Source organism: Lacerta agilis, chromosome 12 (assembly GCF_009819535.1).
Source record: "Lacerta agilis isolate rLacAgi1 chromosome 12, rLacAgi1.pri, whole genome shotgun sequence".
In the NCBI taxonomy this organism is placed as follows: domain Eukaryota; kingdom Metazoa; phylum Chordata; class Lepidosauria; order Squamata; family Lacertidae; genus Lacerta; species Lacerta agilis.
In genome coordinates, this window is record NC_046323.1 from 39562646 (window position 1) to 39587860 (window position 25215).

The window sequence follows — 25215 nt, forward strand, 5'->3', positions numbered from 1 at the left end:
CTGACCGCGCTCAGCTTCTGCCTCCTCCTTTTCTCTCCCCCCGACGTTTTGGAAAGCTACCGAACTCTCTCAAGGAGCCCTACAGCCCGATCCCCTGCGTGCTCGCCTATCCTCGAAAATAAATCCATTTAAGTCCATGGGACTCCTTTTAGCCAAGGCAGCCATAAGGAAAGAACTCCGCCCAGCTTTTGAAAAAGCGGAGGAAGCGAAGACTTTTGTCAGGGTCGGGGCACATTAGCTGCGACGCGAAGCTGAAGCGCATTGATGGGGAGGCTGAGAAGGGATGCCACGCTACCGCTCCCGGGCCGCTAGTTTCAGCGGCGAGAGCAGCAGCGTAACCTGCCTTCTCGGCCTCCCCTCGTCCTCTGGGGCGCCGACGTTCGGATTCAACTGCCCCGCTTGAACTGCCAACGCTGCTCGCGCCCGATCTCTCTCCATCCAATCCCTGTGTCCCTGGGGCACATGCGCAGTAGCGCAAACCCAGAGACACACGGACTGGACGCAGAGACACTTGCATTTTATATATATAGATAATGCACAAGGAACAGTTTCAGTTCTCCATTTAGCATGTAACCACCCAATGCCATATGCACTTTTTATTGTGTATGTCATGAAATTTAAGCTTTCAGATCAGTGTAACAGAATTGCAAATCTAATAAAACCAATAATGTGTCATTAAGCCAGGGTTAGCCAACATGGTGCCCTCCTGGTATTTTGGACTACAACTCCCATCAACCTCTACTTGAACGTAGCCAAGATTTTTGTTAGGAGGGCAGGACTTTTGTTGGGTGGGGGGCAGAACCGACACGACTGGTCAGTTAAGTATTTCTATTTTACTTGATTTAGGGAGGGGCAAATGCCCCCCCCCCGTCCTCCCTTGGCTACACCCATGATCCTCTACCATTGCCCATGTTGGCTAGGGCTGATGCAAGTTGCAGTCCAGAACCCTTGGAAGGCACCATGTTGGCTACCCGCTCCTTACCCTATGACCAAGCATTTGACAATTATTGCAGTGAGTTCATCCAACAATTATATATTACTGTACATTGAATAAGTAATTATTTCATTGAAAGCTTGGCATTATGAGTCAAACTCTGCAACCAATAGCTAAAGCTGAAATTTGGTGTATAACGCCATGGTCATCCATGAGATAGTACTGGTCTAGAGGTTTATAGGGATGAACGTCTGAACTGAGCTGCCAGCTAAGGATTTCTAGAAACCATGATGATATGCTTGTGATGCTTTTATGAGAAGATGTTGTATATACTGTACTGTGTCAGTTCTTCTAGCTCAGTATTGTCTACACAAGCCTCCTGTCAAGAGCCAGAGTAAGGAATAGGGCAGCAACAAATTAACACCAGTGTCCTTCATTCAAAGTGACTTGATCAAAGCAGCTCTTCCCAGTAGGTCTTGTCCCAATGAGGCTGTTGTTGAGAAACAAAGGTCCCTGCCTTCCCACTGCTTTCTAAGGATCGTCTCCCAGCAGCCTAACGCTCTGCTGCCTTATCAATCATTGATCTGCCTTCTTCATTTCTCTGTGTTCTGGGAGACCAGGAGGGGGAGGGGAGCTGATCACAGTAGGAGGGGGAGATGCCCTGGATTCTTCTGCAGCCCATTTCCACTGCATCCTGGCCTTCCCTCCTTCCCTGGCTCTGAGTCTGGACCACTCTCTGCCACAGCTTCTTCCTGTTTACTAAACCCTGTTGCCTCTTCAGCTTCTGACACCACCTCCTCCTCCTCCTCCCAGTCTGTTCTCTCTTCCCCTTCTGATCACTTATTTTTGTCCCACCACCAATCCCTGAGCTCTGAGCCTTCTTCCCCTGGGAGTCCCTGAGCTGTTGCCTTCCACCACTCCTCTGCATCCTGTCACCTCCCTCTATCTGCTACCCTCCGTACGTTTTGACTACAACTCCTTTCGTACCTGACCATTGGCCATGTTGGCTGGGGCTGATAGAAGTTGTAATGGAAAAAAAACACAGAGGGTATCAGATTGGGGAAGATGAGTTTACACTGATTGCAAATGGCTCTCCAGATTTTCAGATTTAATTCTTTACTGGCCCCATCGTGAGATGCCAGGGATTGGATGTGGGACTTTTTGCATGCAAAACAGGCATTTTACCACTGAGCGACAGCCCTTCCCCAACACCACTTTTTTTCATGAACCAAACAAAATATAGATTTTCTCAGACTGTGCATAGATACATTTTAAGGTTTTTTTATCTCAAAAATGTCAGATTTTTAGAGTACCGAGGTGACCTGAAGGCAAATAATTTTGTGCTACCCAAATACCCTTTTAAACGCATCCCCGGATATCTTGAGATGACCAAGTTTTGCGGTTTGTTGTGATTACGAAGGTTTTCCCTATTAACGAGCGGCATTCTGTAACTTGAGGAAAACAAAAGTAGTTTTCCTTTTTCATCTTCTAGCAGTAACATGCCTTACCATTCCTTTTCTGCATATAAATTGTAGCATTACACTGATTAAGGGTGACAAGTTCTGACTCACTCCTAAAGTAAATTGTACTTTTAAAAAGCTCTCTTGCCTTGCTACTGACAGCTGTTGTGCTTAAGTAAAACATTTGCAGAACTGGATTGAGCTATTGCTAGCTCATAACAAAGAATGATTGTTAAGTGACCTTCAATTATTTTATCTATAAGGTGAACTTTTGGGTGGGCCTCTCATTCTCTTCCTGTTTTGCAACCTGCTAGGGGAAGCCCATTCCTTTCTTATCTTTCCATACATTCTCCCATGTATAGAATGTCTTAAAGAACCATGCCAGGCTCTTTTTTTAAAAATAAAATAAAATAAACAAACAGTTGCTGCCCTTTGATTATAAAACAAACCTCATTAAGGCGATAAAGGAAGCAAAAAAAAAAAAAAATGGGGCAAGAAAGCCACAATTATTTGTCCATTGTAACTGCAAAGTTAACTAGTTTTGCAGCCATATCAGCTCTTAGTCTTGCTAGAAAGACTCAAGAATATCTGTCTAACACTCATTATGAATCCTCCCACTATACCTTCAAAGTCATAACCCAAACACTGAACAGAGTCACAGCAAATATACTTCACAATAGGGGCTCTGCATAAATCCTCATGAATTTATATTAAAACCGGATTTTTATTGCATCCGTGTTGGCAGGAGGGAGAGTAGTAACCTAAGACCACTAAATACCAAAGTTAGTGGGACCAATTGCTTCCTTTACACAGAGTCTGTCGAAGAGCAAACAATTCTTATTGGTCTGTTTGGGGAACAGATGAAGGGCCTGTTGGTTCACGTTACAAGCAGCAGTAAAATAGAAAACTGCATAATCAAAGTCTATAAATCAAGTGCAATATTCAGAAGTCAGTCGTTATTGTCGGGATTTTTTCGGGTGCTGGTGATGATGCTCATGACCACCTTTGTCTATAATATCAATATTCTCTGCTCCTCAGCAGGATATGCTTCCTTATGGTGACAAGAAAATGTTATTTTTCATATTCCCACTGAATCCAGACAGAAGGGTTTGTGTTAACAACTGGGAACCCACCAATAGCTGAAGAAAAACCAGTAAAAAATACTCATCAGATACATGTTATCCAAATAAGAATACAGGTATGTTGAAGGAAATTAGCTGGAAGTTTTAAAGTTTGACCAACTAACTTGTCCAGCTTCATATCTGAGGCCAGGCTGTTTGAATGTGTTCATCTGTCAAATCCTTTGGATTGTCAGATCTCATGCTTTGGTTTCTAGAATCAGGTTTTGGGAGTCATCCTCAGAGCCTCATAGTGGCAAGCTAATTGCAGGACTGTTAGCTAGTCCACAACACCTGCTAACTTAATGACATCTCCTAAGTGCATAAATGTGCAAGACTAGTTGACACATGCCTGCCACCTGGAAAAAAAATGGATGGGAATACTCGGAACAAGACAAAATGGCCTTTTCCCTGATTTCTTCCATTTTTCAGGGTTTTCAAATCTCAAGCCTTTGCCGTTGTGCTTGCTACTATAACATGCTCACAGGACAAATCCACATACCAGATTTTTTTTTACTTCCAAGATTTGGCAACTCTGCTGATGTGACAACATATATTACAGAATATAACAGGTACAGTTTGTCCTGCAGTGTCTTCCTTTGTATGCTGGCCACCAATCTGACATGAAAGTCTATTGAGTTTTTGTTCTCTAGCAAGGGTGCCAACCTGAATAAAATATTGTGGGAGCCCAGGTAAGCCTCACCCCACATAATCGATTACATGATGCAGTGCACACAAACCATTTGAATGGGAATGCCCATCAACTTTGTGGGGGCATGGCCCCCTCAAATATTTTATTGTGGTTGGCCGAAGCCCCCACAGCCGCTAGGAGTTGGCTCCTATGTTCTCTAGCCACACAAAGTTTCTGCATCAGTGTTCCCCCCCCTGAAATTGCTTTCTCACACGACCCACACTTTCAACAGCAAACCCCAATGGCGAATCATAAGCTGCCTTAAACACTTATCAGATTCAAAAGTAGTTTGCCATGGTGTGGGTGGGTGTTTTGTGTGTGAGAGAGGTTTGAAGACAACAAGTTTAACCATCGCTTAGGTTCATGAAGTCATGAAGTTTAACCATCGCTTAGGTTCATGAAGTCTGGGACCCAGGTGGCACTGTGGGTTAAACCACAGAGCCTAGGGCTTGCTGATCAGAAGGTCGGCGGTTCGAATCCCTGCCACGGGCTGAGCTCCCGTTGCTCGGTCCCAGCTCCTGCCCACCTAGCAGTTCGAAAGCATGTCAAAGTGCAAGTAGATAAATAGGGACCGCTCCAGCGGGAAGGTAAACGGTGTTTCCGTGCGCTGCTCTGGTTCGCCAGAAGCGGCTTTGTCATGCTGGCCACATGACCCGGAAGCTGTCTGCGGACAAACGCCGGCTCCCTTAGCCTATAGAGCGAGATGAGCGCCGCAACCCCAGAGTCGGACACGACTGGACCTGATGGTCAGGGGTCCCTTTACCTTTTACCTAGGTTCATGAAACTAATCTCATGATCATTTGGATCCCAGCCTATTATACTGAAATTTCTGAGGTCAGTTGAAAGGGAACACATTAGGTATCTGGCAGGATTGGATTTGTGAAATGAAAGGTATCAAATCCCAAAGTTCCTTTGAGTAGGCACACTCATTCACAAGCTATTTTCCTTAGTGTTCAATGCTGGATGCCTAGGATAGGCAAGCCTTTCATAACCCTACTGATGAACACTACTAGAGAGCAATGTTTGAGTGCAATGCTGATGCTGTTTTGAGGAGGTGAGACGGTGAGTTGCCTCAGGGGCCTCTTCTTTTGCTTCACAAAAGGGAACAGCCCCCTCCCCCCCCCCCCGTCTCGAAAAAGTTTAGCAGGTCTGGCTGTCCTTGAAGCCATCAGTAGTTGAACTGACTTTCGAGACCCTGAAGCGCACGTAACAAATAGCAACCTCACACAGTTATTCATAACTATGTTGAGTGAAAGCATTCCCTTTCTAGCAGTCTCATTAAAACTGCCCTCAATGGGACTAATTCGCAGAATGAGGTGCAACTCAACATAAGCAAGCTTGCCCATTTGGGGACTTATAAGTAACCACAGCAAAAAAAAAAGGGGGGGGGGTTAATAAATCCACAGGTTTTCTCCAGAATGCATCGCGGCTGGGAATAGTAATAAAATTGTGGCCTTTCACTTTTGCCATAGCAGTTCTAAGGTACGACTTCATAGCAAGTCTAAACCTCTCCATTAAAGAGAAAAAAGAAATAAATTTCCAGCACTTACAGAAAGTGTTATCCTGAGGAATAACTCGTATCTCTCCATCTATTATAGGTTTGGCAGAAAGCTTAGATTTATATGCAGTGGCACCTCAGCCTTTAAAGATCATTCACATGACTGACATTACAAATAATGAAGTTTAATATAATATTCTAGTATCTTGCTTTTCCATTTAAAAAAAAATATTTACCTTGATATTGCTATGTAATATTTTACAGCTCTAGTAAAATATGACTCAGAAGGTGATTTTTATATAGAGGCCTCCGAGAGCAAGTCTTTTTATTCTTTTTCAGTGCATTTCTAAATTATATTACTGAATAATCCACTGCCTCTCAGAAGTTAAACTGAGGTAAATATTACGAGATAAACAACAGCAAAATAAAGTGGTCTATTGCTTTCCTATGACAGCAGTGTATCAGGATCATGTGTGACAATTTTAAAAACTCAACATTCATGTGTTGTTTTTTTAATATACTAAACAAAGGGTGAGGTGGATATTCTCCCTACTTACTCCTTCCTGGCCAAAAATTATTCACTCTGTATATTCCTATGACATAACTTGATGCCACTTTTAGTGGAACAGGAACCAGTTCAGCATAGCTCTCCTTTTTTCATATTTTTCCTTTTAATGGCAAAGCGAATGCAAAAAGCATATGATTACGGTATTTACGCTTCCATTAAAGTGTCCGCAGCAAGTTGGGTGATTCTAGCCTACTATTTTGAAGCTATTTAGGTTTACAGCAGCACGGTGCCCATTTCATTTCAATTATATTTGAGGACAATGCACTCTTGGTGGAAACTGATGGCACAGCGACAGCCAGTAAATGTCCATTAGCAGCTGTCTTTTCATGGGGTTTTCTCTCTGGATGGTGGGTCACAGCATATTATCTCTCTCCTCATTCTCTTTTTCTCCCTGACCCTTCTCTCTCTCTCTCTGTACACACACACACACACACACACACACACACACACACACACTTAGCAGCATCATTTCAATCTGAAATAATTATTATAACAATAATGATAAAAACCACAGCCAGTATTGATCAGCCTTTTTCTTTCTTTCTTCCCTGTGATGTAAAACACACCAGCAACACTCTTCTTAGCTTGGCTAAAAGCTCTTGCTACAGGAATATAATTCTCCAGACACTGTTTGGTATGGAAACAGAAGGAATGGAAGGAAATAAACCAATTATAAACTCCATCTAGAGTCTACCCCTCCCCACTCTCTGTGACTCTCTGATGCTCATAATGAAGAAGTAACCATTTGGTTTTTTTGGGGGGGGGGTACAGCTTAGCATTCCCAAATAATGTCTGAATAAAACAAGGAACTAATGTAGCAATGACCATGGATAAATCTTTAGCTGGTCTTGAAATTAACTCTTGGTGAACAATGGCAGGGAATTCTTAATGAGAAATGTTTGGTTAAAAAAAAAAAAACAATTTGTTTGTAATGGTAAATAACTAATTTTTAATTTCTCTGAACATTACCCAGTGAACATTTTGTTATGTTTCAAAGGAAATTACTTGATTGGAATTAAATCTATTGGCATATAAACTTGTGAGGATCAGGGTGGAAACTGGCAAAATTTTAACAAAAGCTTCACACTGCTATCACTAACTTTTTACAGTGATTTCAATGTGACTCTTAATATAAAAGGAACTTTTGACTATCGACTTGCTTGTAGACTCCACCACACCTTGACTCAAGCCCAGCAACATCTCCACACTACATTGTCAGGCAGCTTGCAGAGCCCCTCTGCACCAAAGCAGGTCCCACCGTACTAATGCCTGCCTCACCCCCACTACCAGAAAACACAGCTCTGGTGGCTGCAAATTTGCTGGCAGTGGACATTTTGTTTCCCCCACAATGTCCTTGATGTTGCGTTGGTCTGGAACATTATGGGAAATGCCATAAACATATGATGGGCAAATGGCTGCTTCCATTTTGTTTCCCCTACAATGCCCCGGGCACATGAAACATCTGGGACATTATAGGAAATACAAAATTGTGTATGCCAAGAAGCAGCTGGTCCTTATTGTGAACTTCAAGAGGCCCCATTCATATAGGAAGCTGCCTGGCAAGGGTCCTGCAACCTGGAGCTACTCATTGCCATTGTATAATCTACATATTAACGCTAACAAAATGCACTTGAGACAAATCCACAGAGTTCTTGCATATCTATATATATAAAACGCAAGTGTCTCTGCATCCAGTCCCTGTGTCTCTGGGTTTGCACTACTGAGCACGTGCCCCACGGACACAGGGATTGGAGCAGAGAGACAATCGTTCCGGGAGCAGCAGCGGCAGTTGAAGCGGTGGTTGAAATGGAACGCTGGCACTCCAGAGGCTGAATGAAGGGCGGCCGAGAAGGGAGGCCACGCTGCCACTCTCGCCGCTGGACAGAAGGAGGAGGAGAGCCGGGGGGGGGAAGCCTCCCGGGAGATGATGCCGCCGCCTCTGCCGCCGCCTCACCCCCCTCGCTTCCCCACCCACCGCTCCACACTCCGAAAGGGGCTGGGAGCCCCACACATCCGGAAGGAAACCTGTTCTACCTTCGTGCAGTAAGTATGTTTAGGACAGGAACAATAAAAGGAAACACGCTGTCATTTCTCCCTCAGGAATCTTAACGCCGTGTAGGGAGCGCATGGTTTGCCCTGCTCCCTGCACTTCAGGACTTTGGGTTTTGTGTCAGAAATGTTCTAGCGCCCGTTATTTTAACGGGTTTAAACCACTAGTTCTTAATCTTTAGCTACCCTGACTCCCTTCACTTCTTTCTTCCACTCTCTACTTCTACCCTCTTGTTTGGTTTTTATACCTTCTATATCTTGCTTGCCTTCTTTTCACATGAATGGATTTGGTGAAACCTGACCTGCCTAGAAGTGGCTGTGAACAGGAAAAAAACATTTGTTTCCCAGCCTTACAGTTCAGCTTGGAATATGAGCAACAACAATGAAAGAGTATCTTTATTACTTTGAGCTTAGTATGAATTGTTATTACTAGCATACCAATCATAGATCAAATTAAGTGAAGGTCCACAAACAGCTTAGCAGCAACCTCTAGCATGGTAATCATTACAAAAAAACCAAGAGTTTTTAAACTGGGCAAGAGGGAAATTAGGAATTGGGTATTGGTAGGTTTTCAGATCTAAAGCTTCAAGATTAAAATGTGTTGCTTATTGCAGGAATTGGTGTGAAACGGTCAAAAGCCTGACAGAGAGACCCACCTTGGTGTCAAGAAACAGTGGCCTAAATAATTCTGTTTGCACCCCTCTTTCCAAAACAAAAGCAAATATTCTCCCAGGCACTGGCCCAGAAAACCAAAGTCAAATGCTACCCACAAGCACCACAGCTTATTACTAGAACTGCCAATAACTGAACCAGAAGCTGTTCCAAGTTTGACTTTAATTTGAATTATACTAAACAGTGCAATTTGGATCCAAAAGCATTTCCAGGAGATGATGAATTGTGTTAGGATCATCTGAAAAGATTGTACTGCTCATTCCATTATGACTTGATTTGTGTGAATTCAATATTTTTCTCTACAAAGGCTTTTAAAAAGCCATTAATAAAATGCAGTTCTGGCTTTACAGCTGATGAACAGTCACCTCCCGCAGCCAAAAATAATAAAATAAAATAAAATACAAACCAGACATTGGAAGCAGAATATTGACTGTAGCCTGGTGCCTACCTGTCTGCAGGTGAAGACTTGGAATTGCGTGCTTTCTTCACTTGGGCATATAATGCTTCAACTGTTGGCCCTTCCCTAGGGCTCCGTGGTCTATTGTTCATTGTGCCACTATTTATGGAGGAATTATATGAAGCAATTCCAGCATACATTGAGTCACCATCGCATCCAAAAGTCCTGTTTAATTCTTGGATCTCGGCATAATCCCGTTCCCGAGCTTGTCTCTCGCGAAACTCTCGAGTCTTGGCTTGAATTCTGGAAATGAGAAATAAGGCTAGAATTATATTTGAAAGCTGGGTGCAAAAATGCTTATATTCATGGGTAAGTAAAACCTATTGGGGGGGATCACAAAAGTGCTAGAGGGCAGTACTTAAGAATCATGGGGCTTTCGCCAGAGTTGAACTCCGGAGTACATTTCCTAACTCTTTAGAAATCTTGTGGGTGGGGAAACACATATAACATACGTAACTCAAGATCTGCAAGCTGCAAGCAGCACAGCAGTATTTCCATGTGACCATACTGATGGCACCAAATACCTGTTTGGGTGTTATTCCTCCTGTCCTCCTTCTCCATGGGCTCATTATACCCAAGAAAATAAGATGAACCTTCTGGATCAGGCCAAAGACCCATCTAGCTCAGCATCCTATTCTCACAGTGGCCAACCAAAGCCTAGAAGGATAACCTGAATGCAACAGCACTCTCCTAACAAGTGATTCACAGCAACTGATATTCAGATACTGCCTCTAACAGTGGAATTGAATATAGCCATTGTAGATGATTGTTTTAGTTTTATTATGCTGTTTATTTTAGCATTGGAACTCCCTTAGTCTGGATATGCAACTTGCTTTCTCATTAGGTAAAATGCTACAGGTAGGTAGCTGTGTTGGTCTGCCATAGTCAAAACAAAATAAAAAAAATCCTTCCAGTAGCACCTTAGAGACCAACTAAGTTTGTTCTTGGTATGAGCTTTCGTGTGCATGCACACCTCTTCAGATACACTGAAACAGAAGTCACCCTTATATATAGTGAGAGAGTGGGGAGGGGTATTACTCAGAAGGGTGGTGGGAATGGGTGATTGGCTGATAGGTGTGGAAAACCTGTTTACGACTGTTAACGACTGCAATTGGTCTTACAGGAAAAAGCAAGGGGTGAGATGGCTAAAAATAGCTATGTCTTGTATAATGAGATAAGAATCCAATGTCTTTGTTCAGACAGGTAAAATGCTGTCACTCAAACAATTCTTACCCTGCCATATGTGGCTTGCAGCTTGCCTCATAAAACTACAAGTGCTTTGATTCTGTTGCATGTGGTAATTATTAATCATTAGTGTTTGCATGATGATGTATTTCACACCATAATGATATCACATTGCAACTCAATGCTTTCAGTATCCTTTACCATTAAAAGCATATGGTGGAGGGTTTAATCTTATATTTAATCTAACTCTGCCCGTCATCTATTCACAGACTATTTAATGCTTTTTAGCAATCCCGCTTTATGGTTTCTATAAAGAAGTCATAAGAATATCTCGGAAGGATAAAAGCTGGCCTTATTTAAATCAATAGAAAACTTTCCATTGACTCAGTGAGGATAGCATATAATTCATTCATTGACTGTAAAAAATATCTCATTGAGTAATACCTATAATTAATAAGAAAATAAGCAGCTCCACATATTGCAGCCACATTTCTTCTGTGAATTATGTATTATAGACATTTGAATGTAATTTAGATAATGTTTAGTACAGTAGTATTATGGCTAGAAATATTAGCCATTCCCATCTAGAAACTACATATTTTGGTTTTTTAGGTGCATTACTAAGATTTTCACCTGCACATGGAAAGTGTAAATCTGAAAAGAACGTATTTTCAAATATTGTGTATCATACAGGTACATTTGGAAAAATGCATTTTATCAGGACACACTATAGGTGCCTATTGTCTACTCCAGGGGTAGTCAATCTGACATCCTTCAGACATCGCTGAACTATACTTCCTATCATCCCTAGCCACTGGCCATTATGGAATTTGGAGTTCAACAATATCAGGAGGGCAGCATGTTGGTTACCCCTGGAGTAGACAATAAGAACAAATAGCACAGATCTAGGCTGATACAGCAGAACCTTTGGGCACTTTACCATGTGAAGCAGCAATGCAAAATTCCCCCAACTGCATTTATGGGTAGGGTGGAAGTATAAAATTGGTATGAAAGCACACAGGCAGTACCAAAATGACTGGAGGCATAAGTAGTTTAGAAATGCATGTTACAGCTTGACTAACGCTACAAATCAGAGACACATGCAGAGAATTCACTATCCCTTTGATTATTCAGATAATTGCCGCTGCCTTTAAAAATTAGAGTAAACATGATGTTTAAGCGCTTTTAGCTGCAAAGTATTGGACTCCTGTAGTGCAAGTTGGATAATTTGATAGGTTTTCCGGCACTGTTAAATTTAACAGCAATAAGAGCAGCTCACTTCCAATAATTGCATATTAGAATGAATCATCCTTAAATGGATATTTGGTATTAAGATGAATTTGGTATTCATCTGCTGTGGCACGGAGAGGGACGAGTTGTAATGGGTGTGCCTTTCAAGACTTCAGATCTATATCACCCCAAGCCAGGCATAGGCAAACTCCCCCCCCCCGATGTTTTGGGACTACAAATTGGGTTCTACCATGAGTAAGAGCACGTGTTGCGATCGGGACCTGGCAAGACACATCCCTTCCTGTGGGGGTGGGGCCGGTAGCCGGCCTTAGCAGCTATAGGGCAGAGAGGAGTTACTGGGCAAAAGTAAATGTTGCAACTTGTGATGGACAGCTTAGCATCCTATATATTCCTCTGCACGCAGGGTGATCCTTCTCTTGGCTTCGGCTTCTGATCAGATCACCAGGCTGTGAACACGGTTGTATTAACCTTATTTATCCCTTACTTATCCCTTGTAAAACCTTTGGCCTTGTACCTTTTATTCTTAATTTACCTTGGTTAACTTTAAGACCCACCACTCTCGTTTTAAAAATTCCCTTGTGACAATACCTTTCCCTACCCTGCCCCCCCTTTCCCCCCTCTTCCTTCCCCTCGGGGTCCCTGATCCCCCTTTTGCAGGCCCATGCCGCTTCCTCACGAGGAGGCCCCCTGATTGCCTTTCCACGCACACACCTCCCGCCATTTGGGTGGCCTGTTGGGGTCCTTTTGTAGTTGGATAAATTACATTTATTTCTGGCATAGGGCATCTTTGTTATTGCCAGCTGGTCTGTGTCTACGCAGCCTAAGAGGTTGGCAAATCACTCTGTAGCCCCAGGGCTTTGGTGTGCATTTCACAAATATTTGATAATAGTAATAACAGATAATAATACTAATAATAGCAGGGAGCCGCTTTTTCCTGTTTGATTTCCCACCCCACCCCTGGTGGGGGCTTTGCCACACCAGGGGCCTGTTTGGGCTCTTCCCCCTGCTCCTTGGGAAGATTCTCCCTGTGCCCATGAGCTCTGCCCGTGCGTAATCCTCTCGCCTTGCCTTTCCCAATAGTGAGAGCCCCCATTAGGGGCTTTCCTTGCACAAAAGGTCCCCCCCCCATTTCTCCCATTTTATAATGGTGGGGTTAGTCAGGGCCATGTCTAGATTGGCTGGAATCACTTTCACTAGTATTCCTGAAGGCTGCCTTTAATTTGGGGGTGTGCAGCACTGTTGGCTGTATTTTAATCTAGCCATGGGCAGGAGCACCATTGTGAGGTTCTTTTAATACTGCAGCTGTTGCTTTTGCGAGCGTGCTTTCCTAGCTTTCGATGTGAGCACTGCTTTGGGCTGCTTCTTTTTCATTTTGGGTGGCCCTCATCATGACAAAGATCCCTAAGAGCAGAATCATTGAGGCCTACACGGCCTACTCAAACCATTGAAGCCTAAGCCTCCTACTGTTAACAGAAAGTGGCTGAGTCTCTGTGACATGTGACTCATTCTCTTTATACAATTGTATCAGTCTCCTTGCAGGCTTAGCAGCTCTGTGTAGGTATGACTGCCTGTATGTCTGTGCTGTTATTGCTGATGCATCTCTGAGGCAGACAGAGTGGAGCCGGTGATTATCTGTGCTCCTATGACTTGAGCACTCTGTGCATGCTCTTTAGCTATGCTGTTTGCTGAACAATTTATTTTCTTCAAGTATATTTTGCCCTAATAGGATAGTTACCTTATTAGATGTCTAGCTTATTTAGCAATCCTTATGGGGATTACTCTATTGCTGGGTAGGTAGAATAAAAATAGAAATAGTTTATTGTTATTATACCACGTTTACAGTGTGATTGAATGAGCCCCGCTCCCCCCAATTTCACAGTCCTTGTCACATTTCGAGCCGTCCCATTACCACCAATCCCTAATGTCAGCTGCGATGTTGCTGTATTTCATTCAGCAGCCGCACGGCCCATGGGTAAAAAACTCTTCCTTAACCTGTTGCTAGAATGGCTCCAAAGTAGGCTTCTATGCAGCTTGCTTCCTATCCCAGCAAAGAGGGCTATTAAGGGGCCGTCCCAGTCACTTGTTCACCCAATCTTAGTTGTACTATGGGCCACATTAATCCATGGTAGCAAGTTGGCCGGTGATCCAGTAGCATTGGGCCCGCCTCTCAGCCAGAGCGGATGGTCTCCTTCAATGCTCTGCCCGTCAATCCAGTCCTCGGACGGGGCCATCGCCTCCGGCTGGGTTTCACCTGCCAAGTTGGCTGTCAGCACGGAGGGAGAGGAGCTCCCGGTACCGGGGCTTTAATTTCTGATTCCCGATTTCGCAGAGCCCGGTTCCGTCCTCTCCGCAGCCCCCGGTGCGGGTGGGGGAGCGTCTGCTCGGCAGGCAGCTAGGAGGGGGGGCAGTGAATGGCCCCACCTGGGCCGGGAGCCCTCCCTTTTAGCCCCAACCTGGGCCTGCTGCTGGGGCTGGTATCTCACACATTTCCTTTCTTCCATCTCTCCCAGGTATTTCGACGCAGTATCCTGAGCCTGAGTTCCCTGCTGAGGTCAGTCCGCCAGTGCCAGCACAAGCATCTTCAGGCAGATGCGCCGCCACAAAGACATTCCAGAAAGCCGGCCAAATAGGAGCCGGGGAGTCTCTCCTTTCGTCAGCGGCCTCTTCCAGGTACCTCGGCCCAAGGGGCGATTTGCCATGCCGGGAGCACTTCCTGGTGGGGCAGCAATAAGTGCTGGCAAGCTTGCTAAGCTAAGCAGGTTCTTACGCGGTTTAAATTGGTTGGGATTCGCCTGTTGCGACCCATGGAAGCTGGCCTAAATGACCCCTAGGGCCACACTCACCTTGTCAGTTACTTGATTCTACGATGCCTCTCGCTATTGGGTGCACAACCTTTCTCTACTTGTTGCCAGGCAGGCGCCCCCCCCCCCGTTGGGGGGGAAGGGGGCTCGGCAGCAGCTCAACAGGCCCACTGTCCAGGCAGGGACGGGCTCGACGAGCAATAAAACCTTACCTTGCACTTACCCCTGTAAGTTTATCTCTATTAAAATCTGACAAGAAGGTTTTACAGATTAATTAGCTGTTTCGTACTTGTGGGAAGGGTCTCCCCAATATTGCCAGGATTCCCGGGGCTTTCCAGCCCGTGGTCAGGAACACAGCAATTTAAATTTGGTCGCGAGCTACCTGCAGTGGCTTGGGGGAGGGGCCAGCAAGGACCCTGCACTGAGTCGCATGGCGGGTCCCATTCCGATTCCCTTGTGTACCCGACTTGCATTCCCCCAAATCAGGGTTTCGTCTTTAAGTGAGCCTCATGTGATTTCTGTCTGATCCATATCCTGGCATTTACATGCCCCCAGTGAACGACGCTATCCTGTCGGTACCCAAGTCCCCGGGACCATGGGAAGTGGGAAGCGTTGTTTCCCCCCGCTCCTTAACTCTCCTCAGCGGCATTCTCCCAATCGCTGGTTCTAGGCCAGCCTCTGTTCCGGTAGGACAGTAGTCTGAACCAATGCCTACGCAACCACTCACCGAATTTGTATTTAAATAAAATTGTGGCCTAAATTAATGCCCAAAACCCAAACAAAATTATGTCTCCTGTGTCAAGTCATGGGGGGGGGTGGCTTTAGGTCCTCGATACGCAACTCCCATCATCCCTGACCACTGGTCCTGTTAGCTAGGGTTGATGGGACTTGTAGTCTCAAAACATCTGGAGGGCCGAGTTTGCCTATGCCTGCCCTAAGCCCTGCAAGTATGGTGTGGGCAAATTGGAGAAACCCTGTTTCTGTTTTATAAGCTATCAGTCTTGGCAGGCAGACCAACAAATCTACCATCACCACCTGCCCAAAAGAACACACAGTATTCTAGATGCTCTAAAAAGTATACATTATTTTTACCTAGAAAGGAATCTGCATTTTGGTCATGACTGCTTGGCTATATTGCATATCCTGTTGTTCTTTCCTCGCAACTATTGTAAACATACCAATGTGACATGGAAATAGATCAGCACTACTAATCCTGTAAACTGCCCTGACTCTGCAAAGAGTAACTGGGTGTGAATGGGTTTAGTGAGTACTCTGGATGTTGTAAAGTACCAAGCCACATTTTGTTAGGCATGTCGCTCAAGAGAAAGGGCTATTTCCCTAAATCTTTATGTAAGATCACAGGAACATGTGAAGCTGCCTTATTCCAAGTCAGACCTCTGGGCCATCTAGCTCATTATCATCTATACTAACTAGCAACAGATCTGCAGGATTTCAGACAAGGGTCTGATGCTGCAGAGTGCACCTGTGAACTTTTACATCTCTGCTGGTACTGTGACATGTGAAATGCAGTGCAACTATGAAAGTCAAACAGCTTCCAACTAATTGCCACCTTTAAAGCATTGAATGATACATTTGAATAAACTAAATCTTATATACCAGTGCAGGCTGCTCATTTTGGTGGCGTTGCTTTTTAAGGCAGAGGACCACTGGAAATTTAAAAGCGAAAGGACATTACTGAGAAGACCAAGAACTAGCATGGATTACATGGCACAAAGATGTTTGTTTTTCCTTAGCTGTCAAATAGGGTGGTCCACGTACAAATATATGTGTCAAGTCCTGGCCAAAGTGCAAGTAATTGTGCATTGAGTAGGATTCAGAAGACCATAACAAAAAACATTACTGCACCAATTAAAAATACCAAAGTGAGATATCAGTTCGTATTTAAAGTCGATAGAGTTTCTACTCCCAAATCTCTTTGTCTAGTCTACAAGTGCAATGAAAATATTTTGCTCTGAAGAAACAAAGTGTAGATTTCCCAGTAAAAATATTATGGTCTCATTGGGAATTCTGGAAATACACCAGAAGAGCATCCTGCTGTTGAAGCCCTGACTCCATCTGATATTTTAATAGCTCCAGATGGCCTTTACTGGAAGACAACACTCTCACTATTCTTTTATCATGACCCCTGAGGTCACAAATGATCTGCAAGGATGGTGCTATTGTCCTTTCAAGAGTAAGTTAGTATGCTTCCCATTAAATCTTTGCTGTTATTGACCATACTTTCACTGACAAAACGAATACCATCAGTTTTCTCAAATGGCACTATATGCAAAATTATAAGAAATGTGTTTTTCTGGCTGTTCTACTATAGTCCACGTTAAAGCAAACAATGCCATTTGATGCATTTTTTTCATCAGGTGGTTTTCTAACGCAAACCACAGGAGCAATTCCAAATATTCATTTATGTAAGAATGTTGGCCCTGAAAATAAAAATCTAAGCGCATTAAGGTCCATGTCTACCAACTTTAATGGATGTTCTAAGAACAGTGAGCCTATTGTAAGATTCATTGCTGTGAAATAATTAATATTCACATTTTTAATGAATTATTTGTCCTTTGCCATTGTCATAAATAAAGCACTCTGGATTTGCATAGACAAAAATATTAAATAAACTAATGCTCTAAATAAAGTAATAAGGTTAATTTCCTTCCTGCTGTCACTAAATTCATGTTAGCAGCCTCTCTTCAGCTTGACATCAATTAATGATTTTAATTCCACACTCTTGTCACTGTGCTCACTACCCTTTCCTCTAATTAAAATGGATGATGCATGATGAAGGGAAAACACAAGACTTCTGTTCTTGTAACATTTCTATTCATTAGTATACTTTTTTTTTACAGCAAAAGGCTTGTAGCTTTAATGGCACTAAAGGAAGATGAAGAAAGGCTGTATTATCTCTGAGAGGCGTAGGCTTTAACACCCTTAAGGGGAACAGACAATACATAAAATTACCATTGTTGGAGGACCAAGTCCTCCAGAACAAGATATCAAAATAGTCTATTAATTTGTATGCATTATCTATTAATAAATGTGTACACGCACATCCATGTTCATATACCTTTAAATGTATGCACATTCTATACTTTGGGTGTCCACAAACTAAATAAATGCAATTTATTGTGACATCCAACACTAAGCACTATTGGGCAAGAATGCAATGATTTTGCTCTGATGATATGACATTTATATAGGACAGTCTGGTGTGACAAGAAAACTGAGGAATGCTGGTTTTGTAAAGAGAGAAAAGAAGATTTTTTTTTACCATTTATGGAGTTATGGTAGTAAATGTGGCTAATTAAATTTTCCAGAAAGATTAGATTCTTCAGTATGCTTGTTGAACAATGTAAACTTGAATGTCCCCATCAACATATTGGGTCTCAGGAAATCTTCATATTTTAACTATGGCAAGAATTCTGTATGCCAAGTCTTGGAAGAAGATTAAAAACTTTAAAAAATATAATTAGGAAGATGTGGGAACAATTGGTGGCTATAATGCTAAGATATTATGGAAAGATAGCAACCCTACTGAATACATGGAGATCAGGAATTTACTATATGAAAAGAGATTTAGAAATATTAGGAATGTTGGATTGATTATATGCTGCTGTAAGGATAATCTGGTGACTGTGTAAATGCATACTTGAGAAATAATTTCATTCCAAGATGCTGCAAAAGGTATTAAGATATAGGCAATTAAAGCATTTTACTGTAAGTTATTTATATTTAACTTATGTACATTAATTAATTTTGTTAAATGTATATAAAGTACATACACACATCAGTCTAAATTGCATCTTCAATAATAAGTTATTTTGTTTACATGATGGGTGAGCAGTCATCAGCTTGACGTGGAAGAAGGTCTCACTGTGTTTTAGGTCCCTACTGCCTTAGGTAAGTAATCTGTTGCAAATATAACTTCCAGCAGAGTCTGTGAAGCTTATAACTTTTAAAACCTCACTAAGCTTTCCTTCTGGTTCCAAGGGAGAAACTTTTCTCACATCACTTTTCAATTCAGAGACAGGCTGATGACGAAAATATCATGGTACAAATTATTTGGAAAGACTACTGTACTCCTTTTAGCCAATTACAATACATTCTTCAATATAAAGTAAGAGTCCTAATGCCATTCTTACAACTGAAGAGTCTTGGCAATGCACAATACATTTAGAAACCAAGACTGAGAATCTTTGCTGCAGTCATTATTTTCAACCCCATGAGCTCCTAAACCTTCCACTTGGCAAATTTCTGTCTCCACTTTCTTCACACTCGGGATCAGAAAGCAAGACCCACAAAACCAGTGCGGGGAGCTCCCCCTTCTGGTTCAGGAGCTGTGAAGGACAGATGCTGTTTTCATTTCAGCATTGATACCCACTGACTAAATTTGCAAAGAGAAGGATACTAACAGATTCACTTCATAAATGTAATCTTATTTGACTAAGAAGCAAAATGGTAGCCAAGTTTTGAAATAATAAACACCAAGGGTGGTTGATTGGTTTTTTCAAAGGATGTCTCACATTTAGAAATGCACAAATACAACTGTTAACCTTTGGAGACTGATCAATCTTTAGCACTAACCCCTGAAGCTCTTTGCAAGTCAACAAAGTCAGGAGCTCTTAAATATTTCAAAACAGCATTTAAAGAAAACCCCATCACGGCCCCCTCCAAAATCTAGCCATCCCTGTAAGTAATGTCATTCCAACTTGTCCTTGGGAGCTAACCACTGGCAGCATGATTTTTTCTGTTCTAAACCAAGACAATCAATAGTTAAGTGATTAGCAAGTAAACATGCATTTATAAATAAATATCTAAATAGTATTATTGTTGTTGTTTAATTAATACACACTGCAAAAAGAACTGACAGACAAGGATGCATATCTAAGCTGCACAGAGATTATAAATGTTTGGAATGTAAGCTTTTGCGCCTCTCAAATCTCTTCTTTAGGGCCTTTCCAGAAAATCAATTTTTTTAGTGTGATAAATGTGTAGCGTTTTTTCATTTGTTGCATGGGATCCAGACATTTTCCCTTAAGGAAGCAATTCTGTTTCGGTAATGTCACAGTTTCCCCCGCATTCAAGCCACAATATATTGCTGCTTGGAGGATGTAGCTCTTTTCCCAGTTAGCAGGGCTGCAACAGAGTGCTGTCTTGAATATGATTCACGGGGACCTATTGCGTAGATTCCATGACATCACTGATGACAGGGGAAACTACCATTATGCTGCTGCCATGCTATGATTCGGACTCTAAATCCTTGAAAGTGGCTTCTTTCAGGAGCTGAAGTTTACAAGTATGGAAAAACCTTGTTTGCTTCATGCTGCCTCTTTCTCAGTAGCAAGAATCCTTGCAAAGGTTAAACTGGCATGGGAGTTGTATAACCCTGTGCTGTTACCCCCTCTGCAGGCTTAACACTTTCTCTGTCTCTGCTGAATATCTTACTATATTGCACTTAATAGGGAATGACATAATTGCATAATTAAGGGAAAGGGTCATATATCTGTGGGAGAGTATCTGTTTTACATGCAGAAGATCCCTGGTTCAATCAGCTTTTTTCTAGTTTCTTCTACATGTGTCATGTATAGAATGCAATGTACTACTGTTCTAAAAAAAAAAAAAAAATCATATTACTTGAGTACTATTATAGGTCCATGCCTTATTTTCATTGGCCATATCAGGAATTGAAACTTTATCAGCCATGTTTGATATTTACCCCAGTTATATTTATTTACAGTGGTACCTCGACTTATGAATGTAATCCGTTCCGAATGCACATTCATAAGTCGAAAAATTCGTAAGTCGAGTAAACCGCATCTAAAATTCGTAAGTTGAGTAAACCCCATCTAAAACCGCCATTGGAAGTCCTTCGGATGTCGAAAAATTCGTAGGCGTGCGGGCATTTTTTTCATTTGTAAGTCAAAAAATTTGTATGTCGAGTAATTCGTAAGTCGAGGTACCACTGTATTTACATTAGATTATTAAGTGTGCCCAAATATATAGTAAATATTTCAATCAGCAATTATCAGTATCAGAAATATTTAGCTACTATATATTTGGGCACACTTAATAATCTCCTTTCCTGAAATAGCTTCCTTTTATATGGGTTTCAAGGATACACCAAGAATGGCTGAAGGAGTCTTGCTTCATACAAGATGGGATTCATAATAAAGCAGTGGGATACTGTATAAAAATGGCAGTCTTAATTCAATTCGTTCAATGGAAAATTAAGCTACATTAATTTGCTTGTCTTCTAATCAATGTGAACAAAATACTTTCAAGACTTCGAGCAAAATACAATGCAAGCAAAACACTATTAAAATTATAGAGTCAGGGCAAAATAATTTTATATAATTGTGGCCCTGATTGATTTTTTAATGGAGCATCCACTTGTTCTCTGACCCCGGTGGACTTCCACTGCATTTTGGTTCTACACAGCAAATTCATTACACCAAACCTAGCTCCCCTGTGCATTTCATCATTAGAGCAAGCAAATCTGAGATTACCCGTAAGTTATTTGTGTCATTAGCAGCACAGGAAGAAGCAAAAACAGAAGTATTTCTAAAAACAAGGTACTGCCTAAATTGAAATGTTCTACTGGATCCCTAATAAGTTTTTCAAGGATTGCCCAAAGTTTCAACCGCAGAAATTTTTTATTATATTGTTTTACACTCCCTGCTTCTCCTAACAGTAGTACCGGTAAGTTTCAAGGCAGCCCTTTTAGATGGTCAGTTTCCTTGCGAGGAGCCATTTAAAGCTCCCTTAATTATATACTATATTTATCCAAAGCAGTTTACAATGGGTTGGATCTTAACATATTTTTTACCGATTTGTTCTTTTTAGAGTAATAAAGAGCTATTGTCAACACTGTTATTTTTCTTAAAAGATAATCACTCAATAAAACAAAAGAGAAAAAAACATGAGAATATAACAATCATAGGCAATTTACATTGGGAAACACGTTAGTAACTGGCACTGTAGGAAGTGGGTTGGAAAGAAACTCCCAACTTCAAAGGAAAAGGGAACAAGTAGCACAGGAGATCCCAAAACCAACACCTCCCCTGTAATCATGTAGGCCCAGTGAACGTTATCACTAAAGTAATTATTCCAGCTGGAATATGGTTGGTGCAGGACCAAAATGTGGAAGTCAATTCATGTAAAATTATCCCAAAATATATTTTTTTTTGTTAAGACACAGACATGGCTTAATATTTAGGGCTGCTTTCTCACAGTACATTTTTGGATGTGCACATTAGACTGAACATTTGTAAACTTAGATATGTAACATATGAGTGAAGTAAGTATTTTTTTTGGGGGGGGGAATCACGTTTACGGCACCATCATACCTAGCATGAGTGTAATCCAAGTTTGTGAAATGTTCTTGAGAGATGTGTCATTAAGTTCATATGTTACATTAGTGCATAGTAAATACAGAGCACAACAAATATATCATCACTTATAAAAATATATGTTTCGATGGATTATTGCTTCTTTTCCTTGGGTTTACACAATAGTAGGAATCAAGGTACAAGGTAGTGATCCTTACCAGGGATTGGCTATCAAGATCTCTCTCTTTAAATATAGGGTTGGGGAACACAGATGCTATTGGACTCCGCAACTCTAATCAGCCACAGTCAGGGACGATGAGAGTTGCAGCTTAGCAACATCTGGAGAACCACAGATTCTCCCACCTCTGCTTTAAACTGAGGACATGAATTTAATTTTACTGCCGAGGGTATGTTTACAATTAGCCCAATTTATATTTTCAGAATCAGAAATAAAAAAGCATGCATATTCGTGCCTGCATTAGAAAGCCACGAGAAACAGTTTCCTCTGTTGCTTTATCAGATTCCCTCCTCTTTTTTTGGTAACATGTGAAGCCATGCTAACAGAAAAGGAGGGGAATGTGTCTTGCCCTATTTTCCACGTCAGTTTCCCCTGAAAAGCCTCCTGGAAGACTGGCAGCTTGCTAGTTTAAGCTCTAGGACAGCACCCTATGAGGCACGAGGGCTGCTTTCAGAAGCAAACGATGCCCACCCCTCATGTACATAGAGGGCTCTCTGGATCCAATCCCAAGAACCTACTTTATGCTGGGAAGAATTTTCAAAACTGCTGGCGGACATCCAGTGTAAAGTACAGTGGTACCCCGCAAGACGAAATTAATTCGTTCCGCAAGACTCTTCGTCTTGCGGAAATTTCGTCTTGCAAGGCACCTTTTCCCATAGGAACGCATTAAAATTTAATTAATGCGTTCCTATGGGGGGAAAAGTCCGGGGGCCCCTCCCTCCCTCCCGGAGCCAAGCCAAGCCGCGTTTTAAGACTGCAGTGAGCGAACAGCTGCACTGTTTTTCGCTCGCTTCAGTCTTAAAACACGGCGCCGCGGCTCCGGGAGGGAGGGGGCCGTGGGATCATGCCCGCCATCGGGCACGATCCCACGGCCCCCTCCCGACCGGCATGGGAGCTCCGCGCCGCCGTGTTTTAAGACTGCAACGATTGTTGCAGTCTTAAAACGCAGCGGCGCGGCTCCGGGAGGGAGGGAGGGGGCCGTGGAATCCCACGGCCCCCTCCCGACCGGCAACGTGGCGCCGCGCGGCTCCAGGAGGGCTTACCTTTTCGCTGCGGTCGGGAGGGATGTTGTCCGCGTCTGCCATTTTGGATCGACTGCGCATGTCTGGACATGCGCAGACATGCACAGTCGATCCAAAATGGCGGACGCAGACAACACCCCTCCCGACCGCAGCGAAAAGGTAAGCCGGCTTACAGTGGTACCTCGCCAGACGAATTCGTCTTGCGAAAAACAGGCATAGACGAATTCGTCTCGCGAGTCAACTAAAAACTCGCAAAACCCTTTCGTTTTGCGAGTTTTTCGTCTAGCGAGGCATTCGTCTTGCGGGGTACCACTGTACTAAGAGTTTTCTGATCGAAACAAACAATGAAATGCGTAGACATGTGTAGTCCTGCTTATAAAATTATGCGCATATTTGTATTCCAAGGTAATTTAATGACCGAAATTAAAAAAGGGGATCAGTCTGCAATTCAACATGCAATCTAAACTGGAATAGCTTCATTAACGTCAATACTGCAGCACGCTGCAATTAGTCAACGACCTATTTTCTATTAATATTTTTTAGAACTATAAATAGCCATCATTGTTAGTGTTTAACTTCACTGCAAAGCAAAATTGTTGTAGGAATAGTGGCACCAATTTAGAATCAACTCTTGCATCATAAAGCTAATCAAGTTAATTGACTTCAATGTGATTTTGTAGTGCTCTGGAAGTGACAGACTGGAGTTGCAGGCCTGTGTTCAGATATAAGCATTTATGAGAATTAAATTAATGTTATCTGGTGCATGATTGTAGCTAGGAACTCTGGTCCAATGTCCATTATGCACATGGGAGCAGCGGTGGTATACACGCACAGCTCCTGCCTCATATAAGCCTCCTTATCCAATGCAATTACAGGTTATTCCAGGCACGCATTTCTTTCTGTGTGCAAAACTGCACAGAAAAGTTGGGAAAGTATGCATTAGCTAGGTACGTGGGGATGGTTACTGGAAAACTGGGCTTCTACAGATGGAATTTGACAGAAGTAATTATATAAAAGCATGAAGATCTTAAATTTGAGGGGGAAATATTCCAGAAAGGAGTACTCACTAGTTATTTTATACCCAGCTATTTAAACTACACAACACTACAGGACAACAGGAAAAGGTTGATCTCCAGTGACAATATTTATTTCCAGCGAGCAGTTTCAAATTCAATTGACGACACAGTGTAAAATCAACAAAAGTAGATACGCAAATGTTTTCAGGAAAAGATACAAAATTTATTCCAATTCCATATAAATATTAATGTTTTTGAAAGTGTCTAGACAACCAATTCTATCACAGGTGTACTTACTACTCTAGTTGCCCCTGTAAAGAAGGGAGAGTGGGGAATGCCAAACACACAAAGGTTGTAACCAGCTGATGAATAATCACAATTCTCATAAAATGCACATATAAACAAATGTAATATAAATCTCAAACATAATAATAGATAGGCACAACCATTCACCTGTAAATATATGCCATCAATATGAATCCATAAGTATCATGGGATCCACAATTTACAGATCAAGGTTTTAAGGCAGACAAAAAATGGATGTAATAATTATTATAGTCCTGCCAGTATGCAACATGAACGTTGCCACAGAGGGGTGTGATGCAGGTCGTACTGGTTGGCGATGGCTCTGTATTTACGCCACTCCAAAAGATAAGGTGAAGTTGCCACGAAGAAAAAGTCAAACAAAGAAGTAATTCTGCAGTAATGCCACTCCAAAATTAGATGAAAAAGGCCACGAAGAAAACTTCAAACAAAGCGGGACAAGGTTACCCGGGTTACAGTCCTTCATGGCCTTTTTCATCTAATTTTGGAGTGGCATTACTGCAGAATTACTTCTTTGTTTGACTTTTTCTTCGTGGCAACTTCACCTATATCTTTTGGAGTGGCGTAACTACAGAGCCATCGCCAACCAGT

General features: G+C 42.3%; 1 protein-coding gene across 3 annotated transcripts in view; it reads right to left on the reverse strand.

The window, feature by feature from the left end:
• The window catches only part of PARD3 (par-3 family cell polarity regulator), a 624867-nt gene that overhangs the window by 168919 nt on the left and 430733 nt on the right, over positions 1–25215 (reverse strand). Inside the window, exon 22 of one of the 3 annotated variants that reach the window (XM_033166261.1) lies at positions 8877–9690. The exons of 1 other annotated variant lie outside the window; for it this stretch is intronic. In XM_033166261.1, the coding sequence (XP_033022152.1) occupies positions 9435–9690 (256 nt within the window). In that variant the 3' untranslated portion in view covers positions 8877–9434. Of the gene's footprint in view, positions 1–8876; positions 9691–25215 lie in introns of those variants that run through there. One more of the 3 variants, XM_033166262.1, reaches the window with a different exon arrangement.